A 7823-nucleotide genomic window follows, 5' to 3' on the forward strand; every position below is an offset into this window, starting at 1 on the left:
GATGCAAAAATTCTCATCAAAATACTAGCCAATAGGATCCAACAGTACCTTAAAAGGATTATTCACTACGACCAAGTGGGATTTATTCCAGGGCTGCAAGTTTGGTTCAACATCTATAAATCAATCAATGTGATAAAATACATACTAAAAGAAAGAACAAGAACCATATGATACTCTCAGTAGATGCTGAAAAAGCATTTGACAACATACAGCATCCTTACTTGATCAAAACTCTTTGAAGTGTGGGGATAGAGGGTACATACTTCAATATCATCAAAGCCATCTATGAAAAACCCACCGCAAATATCATTCTCAATGGAGAAAAACTGAAAGCTTTTCCACTAAGGAAATTGTACTCAGAAAACTATAAAGTACTTGTGAATGAAATTGAGGTAGACACAAAGAAATGGAAAAATGTTCCATTCTCCTCGATTGGAAGAACAAATAGTGTGAAAATGTCTATGCCACCTAAAGTAATTTACAAAACTAATGCAATACCTATCAAAATTCCATCTTTTTTTTCCAAAGAAATGGAACAAATAATCCTAAGGTTTATATGGAACCAGAAAAGACCTCAAATAGCCAAGGGAATATTGAAAAAGAAAGCCAAAGTTGGTAGCATCACAATTCTAGACTTCAAGCTCTATTATAAAGCTGTCATCATCAAGACAGTATGGTACTGGCACAAAAACAGACACATAGATCAATGGAACAGAATAGAGAGCCCAGAAATAGACCCTCAACTCTATGGTCAACTAATCTTTGACATAGCAGGAAAGGATGTCCAATGGTAAAAAGACAGTCTCTTCAACAAATGGTGTTTGGAAAATTGGACAGCCACATGCAGAAAAATGAAACTGGACCATTTCCTTACACCACACACAAAAATAGACTCCAAATGGGTGAAGGACCTCAATGTGAGAAAGGAATCCATCAAAATCCTTGAGGAGAACACAGGCAGCAACCTCTTCGGCCTCAGGTGCAGTAACTTCTTTCTAGGAACATCGCCACCGGCAAGCGAAGCAAGGGCAAAAATGAACTATGGGGTCTTCATCAAGATCAAAAGCTTTTGCACAGCAAAGGAAACAGTCAACAAAACCAAAAAACAACTGACAGACTGGAGAAGATTAGATAATGAAATTATCTAAAGAAATTAAAGATATTAATTTCTAAGATAATGAAGGAGAAGATATTTGCAAATGACATATCAGATAAAGGGCTAGTATCCAAAATCTACAAAGAACTTACCAAACTCAACACCCAAAGAACAAAGAATCCAATCAAGAAATGGGCAGAGGACATGAACAGATGTTTCTGCAAAGAAGGCATCCAGGTGGCCAACAGACACATGAAAAAGTGCACCAGGTGGTTGGTATTATAGAGGGCACGGATTGCATGGAGCACTGGGTGTGGTGAAAAAATAATGAATACTGTTTTTCTGAAAATAAACAAATTGAAAAAAAAAAAAGAAAAAGTGCTCCATATCACTAGGCATCCGGGAAATACAAATTAGAACCACAGTGAGATACCACCTCACGCCAGTCAGAATGGCTAAAATTAACAAGTCAGGAAATGACAGATGCTGGTGAGGATGCTGAGAAGGGGGAACCCTCCTACACTGTTGATGGGAATGCAAACTGGTGCTACCACTCTGGAAAACAGCATGGAGTTTTCTCAAAAAGTTGAAAATAGACCTCCCCTATGACCTAGTAATCACACTACTGGGTATTTACCCTAAAGATACAAACGTAGTGATCTGAAGGGGCACGTGAACCTGAATTATTATAGCAGCAATGTCCACAATAGCTAAACTATGGAAAGATCCTAGATGTCCATCAACAAATGAATGGATAAAGAAAAGGTGGTATATGGAATACTATGCAGCCATCAAAAGAAATGAAATCTTGCCATTTGCGATGACATGGATGGAACTAGAGGGTATTATACTTAGCAAAGAAAGTCAATCAGAGAAAGACAATTATCATGTGATCTCCCTGATATGAGGTAGTTGAGAGGCAATGTGGGAGGATTGGGGGTAGGAAAAGAATAAATGAATCAAGACAGGATCGGGAGGGAGACAAACCATAAAAGACTCAGTCTCACAAAAAAAATGACTGCTGCCTGGGGGAGGAGGGGAGTGAGAGGGTGGTGGGTTTATGGACATTGGGGAATGTATGTGCTCTGAAGTGTGTAAACCTGGTGATTCACAGACATTTACCCCTGGGGCTAATAATACATTATATGCTAATAAAAAAATTAAAAAATAAAAATAAACATCCTAAAGGACTGAAAATACACAGCATGTGTTCTCTAATCACAGTTGAATTAAATAAATCAATTACAATGATTCATCTAGAAAATTCCTGAATAATTGGCTATAAACAACATATTTCTTTATCACTCTTGAGTTACAGAAAATTTTACTAAAACAATCTGAAAATGTTTTGGAAGCAAAAATATTAACACAACATACATAAATTTTTGAAATGCAGCCTAAAGTCATGCTTAGAGGAAACTTCATAACATTAATGTTTATATTAGAAATAAATGTATAAAATTAATCATATAGATGTTCAGTTTTAAACAGTAGGGATGTAAAAGGAAATTACAACTGAATATGAATATGAATGCAAATATATATAAACCAATGGAATAGAAAACAAAAAATTAAAAAGTTTGTTCTTTGAAATGACTCACAAAATTGTTTAACTCTTAGCAAGACTGATAAGAAGAGATATCATATATTATTTATCTTTCTCTGACTTATTTCACCTTGCATAATGTCCTCTAGGACCATCTATGTTGTCAGAAATGTCAGGATTTCTTTCTTTCTCATGGCTTAATAATAATACATTATATACATATACATACACACATACACATATTTTATATAATGTGCATGTATTATATATGTGTACATATATATTGTACATATGTATACATAATGTATAATGTATACATATTATATACATATTATATATAATGTATTCATATATACATGTTATACAAACACACACATATAATGTCCTCTTTACCCATTCATCCTCTAATGGCTGTTTTCATATATTGGCTATTGTGACTAATGCTGGGATAAACATGGAAGTGCAGATATCTTTCAATAGCCTGTTTTCATTTCCTTTGGATATATGCTCAGGAGTAGAACTTCTGGATCAAATGGTAGTTTTATTTTTAATATTTTGAGGAATATCCACATTGTTCTCCATAGTGGCTGAACCAATTTACAGAGAATGTGTTCAATTAAATATGACTTACAAGACCAATGTGATAATATGGAGCATTTTGAATTCTCATGCATTGCTATTGAGAGCCTAAATCCTATTTGGGAACTTGTTTTTCAATTTCTTATAGTGCTAAGACCTATTCTATAATTAATTCAGTACTTTTACTTCAAGCCATATACTCAAGAGAAATGAATGCTGTCTCAAGAAGACTTGTAGAAGAATATTCATAATGTCTTTACTCATAGCAGCCCTATATTGGAAAGGACATAAATGTCCTTCAGTGAGAGAATGGAAAACGGTGATATACATAGATAATGACCTACTATAAAACAATACAAAAGAATTAATCATTGGTTCATCTGACAGCATGGATAACTCTGAAAAATCTGAGGAAAAATAAAGCCAGACATATGCTGTGTTCCATATAAATGAATTTCAGGGGCACCTCGATGGTTCAGTGGGTTAAACATAAATGAATTTCAAGAGGTGGCAAAAGTAAATTTCAATGACAGAAATTAAAGTAGTTCTTTAGTTGTTTTCTCTTGGTGTGGGCTATTGATTGGGACTGGGCACAAGGACACTTGTGATGAGATGGGAATTTTTATGGTTTGGATAGTGGTTACACAGATGTTTACAAATGTAGAAAATTATCAACTTGTAATTAAAATTTATGCATTTTACAGTGTATAAATTATACCTCATTAAAGAAAATACCAGGTTAAAAAGGAAAAAAAGCGAGGGCAATTGTACAACATTCTTTCTGATGTCTAAGTTTGTCTTTTTTAACATATGTAATTCAGGACTTTATAAATTTTGCAATGCTAGGGCACTCATGGCAAATATACCTTTGAGGACTTGTGCAAAGGACTGCATAGGGTCTTGAGAATGGTGATGTAGGCCACCATATGCAGTGAAATGGTAATTAGGGTATGTTTCTGCTGAAATTTCTAACTTCCAAATATGAACAATTAAATGTCCTCTGGGACTCTGTTGTGATTTAAGTTTGTGTTCCCTCTTTTTGGTACTCCTCTAATGAATCTTGAATATTCCAGAGGTTCGTGCTTTTGGACCCTGTGTGTCCTCATGAGGGATGGTAAATGACCCTGTCATAAATATATCATCAGGGCACTTGAATATATTCTCATTTATGACTTCAATGATCTTCACCTACTCTGAAAGGCAGGAAGCAACTATTCTTATCAACCGTTGATAAGAAAGTGACTAGCAACAGGGTCCAAAGGAAAGTAACATTTATTGTTTCTACTTCCTGACTCTCTTCTGTTTTGGATGCACAACCCATCAGATTTGATGTTCATGATGGACTGTGTCATTGTATCCCATAGAATGGATATAAATTTGTTCAGGAATTTTAAATGGTTACATCAGCATATTCTTGTGCATATTTACAGCAGATTCTATTGTCTTGATCTAGGATTTACCATTTCAATGGCCATAGGGGAAAACTATGACTGTTAATCTTCCAGAGTTTAGAAATCTCTGTCTTCCATGAAAAAAACTAGCCTTAATAATTTCCTATTAATTTAAAACATAGGCATTCATTGATTTAAAAGTTCCCAAAAAAGTCCATCTCACCTCCCCCTTCCATTAGCTTTGAAGAAAGATCTTGGTTTGTTGGAAGAAAAAAGCAGCACATTATCAAAGAATGTGTTTCCTGTGGCTGCTTCTTGGTGAGTACTTGGCCATGGGAATAACTTGCAATTATTATAATAAGTCAAATATTTTTATTTTTTTTTTAAGATTTCATTTATTTGACAGAGATCACAAGTAGGCAGAGAGGCAGGCAGAGAGAGAGGAAGGGAAGCAGGCTACCTGCTGAGCAGAGAGCCTATATGGGGCTTGATCCCAGAACCCTGGGATCATGACCTGAGCCAAAGGCAGAGGCTTTAACCCACTGAGCCACCTAGGCACAGCCAAATATTTAAAGCAGAGACTAGTAATGTTTAAGTTTGTACTGTGGATCATGCATAGTTAATGTAATTGTAATAGTTTTAACTAAGTCAAAGAATTAAGTAAAATACAATTTAATTATGGTGACTTATTAGAGCACTGATTTCCAACATATGCCCGAATACTTTCCCAAAGATTACATGACAATTCATTTGGCTTCTAGCTAGGCACTGGCATTTTTAAAAAAAAAATTATATTCCTGGGGTGCTTGGGTGGCTCAGTTGGTTAAGTGTCTGCCTTCTCCTCAGTCATGATTCCAGGGTCTTGGGATTGATCTCCGCATTGGCCTCCCTGCTCAGCAGGGATTCTTCTTCTCTCTCTGTGTCCCCATGCTCTCTCTCACTCTCTCTCTCAAATAAATAAATCTTTAAAGAAAGAAAAAAATGAATGTTCCTATAGTGATTGCAATGAAAATGTATTCATAATTCCACCACACTGAAATTTTCCAGTGTAACAAAAATATTCCCAGAAAACAACGTTGAAAGGTAATATGACTAATAGCAGAAGGAAAAATCTTCTGTTCTGTCAGGTGTGTAGAGTGAGAGGGAAACTGATGCACATTTAAATGTTTTCTCATTGATTCTGAACAACCAAGTCATATAACCATCCCTCACACCCATTTTTAGACATCGTTTCTCTTAAACCCAAGGACTGGGTAGTTATGAGATACTGTGATAAACTAGATTTCTTGCTCAGTCTTAAAGTTTTGGGTAAAGAACTCAGGATGAGCCAACTTCAGGAAAATAACTGATTTGGAACATGCTAATAGGAAAACAGCTCCCTCCCCCACATTTTCTTTTTCCACAGGGCTAAGGTCAGTGCTTTGGAGGGATTTATATATTGCATATGCTACCTGAGGTAAAGAAATTAACATTGTGACCCCATAAAAATATTCTCTGTGGGATGACAGCCTTCACTGTTTTCTGTTGGGTTTATATGTTATTTGAAAATAATTTCTATTTTACAGTGTTTACCTTGTGGACTATTATTCAAATATATTATTTTCTAGAAAAGTTAAGTTTCACATTAAAAATTATTTTCAAAAATGAACAATAAACCTTCAATTTTTATAATTTAATAATTGACAAATTTCAAAATAATTTATAATATAACATTTAAATTATATAAAGTGATTCCTCATTCAGAATTGTAGCTGCAAGTAGTATTTATTGCTTTTTAATAGTGGCCATCAATTAAATTTTTATTCTTTGGTGGTAGCATTTTCTGTTTGACAGATCCAGCAGAGTTGATGATAGAGAAATGGAGATCACTATGGAGGTGAGGAATGAGACAACAATCCAAGAATTCATTCTGGAAGGGTTTCCTGCCATCCAGGCCCTAGGGAGTATCTTCTTCCTGATCCATCTGCTGGCATACCTGGCCTCTATCACAGGAAATGTGGTGATCATCACCATCACTTGGGTTGACCATCGGCTCTGGACACCAATGTATATTTTACTCAGCACGTTCTCCTTCTCTGAATGCTGTTTTATCACCTCAGTTATTCCTAAACTGCTGTCTATCTTCCTGTTGGGAAGGCAACCAATTTCCTTTACTGCTTGTCTCATACAAGCCTTTTCTTTTTTATTTTTTGGGTCAATAATTTTCTTCCTCATGGCAGTGATGTCTCTGGATCGGTATGTGGCCATTTGCAAGCCTCTGCATTACCCGACCATCATGAACCCGAAGACTTGCTTCCTCCTGGTCACTGCCTGCTTCACTTTGGCCTTCCCTCTCATCACTGGGCTGGTAGTGAAGGTTTTCCAGTTGTCCTTCTGTGGCCCCCATGTCATCCCCCACTTTCTCTGTGACCTTGGCCCCCTGATTCATCTCTCCTGTTCTGACACCAGCTCCACTGAAATGTTCGCCTTTGTCCTCACTTCCTTTATCTTGTTGACATCTCTTATCATAACCACCATTGCATACAGCAACATAGTAGTCACAGTCCTGCGACTCCCATCAGCCAAGGAGAAACAGAAAGCTTTCTCCACCTGCTCCTCTCACCTCCTTGTGCTCTCTCTGATGTACAGCAGCTGTTTGTTTATATATGTGAAACCAAAGCAAACGAACAGGCTGGATTCCAACAGGGAGGCTGCCCTTGTGAACACGGTGGTGACCCCGTTGCTCAACCCTGTCATCTACACTTTGCGGAACAAGCAGGTCCACCGGGCTCTGAGGGATGCTCTATCGAGGTTGAGGTTATAGAAACAGAGCTTTGGTGGTTAAGTGGAACTTCTTGGTCTTCTAGTTCAATTTCCCACAATTGCAGAAATGTTTTCTATAGAATTCTACATATGGTGATCCAGCTTACGCTAATTTTCATCTGGCTGGGTACAATCTTACTTTGCAATACAATACTTTTCACTCTGAGAATTCCTCTGAGTTCTCTATATCATGCTGAAGAATATTTTCCTTGATTTTCTACTCAGTGGTCTTTCATGAATTCATTTCACACAACATTTATGGAGAGCCCAGTATACATAAATCACAGAATACAAAGTCTTTAAGAATAAAAAATTGTCAATCAGATAATAATAATTACTATTCATGGTACATTCTTATGCTTGAGTTTTCTGATACTAAGAAAGGATAGAGAGCATCACCATTTTATGT

General features: G+C 36.4%; 1 protein-coding gene across 1 annotated transcript; it reads left to right on the top strand.

Annotated features, from left to right (window-relative positions):
- Window positions 1–6479: 6479 nt before the first annotated feature.
- On the top strand, window positions 6480–7415 carry LOC122898960 (olfactory receptor 49-like). Its single transcript, XM_044236617.1, has one exon. It carries the CDS (start codon window positions 6483–6485, stop codon window positions 7413–7415), a length of 933 nt encoding a protein of 310 aa, XP_044092552.1. The 5' UTR covers window positions 6480–6482.
- Window positions 7416–7823: the final 408 nt, after the last annotated feature.

The sequence above is a fragment of the Neovison vison genome, chromosome 2, assembly GCF_020171115.1.
Source record: "Neovison vison isolate M4711 chromosome 2, ASM_NN_V1, whole genome shotgun sequence".
NCBI classification, from domain to species: Eukaryota; Metazoa; Chordata; class Mammalia; order Carnivora; family Mustelidae; genus Neogale; species Neogale vison.

Coding starts and splice junctions, on each gene's coding strand:
- LOC122898960 (XM_044236617.1), top strand. CDS start 6,483: ATGGAGGTGAGGAATGAGACAACAATCCAAGAATTCATTCTGGAAGGG.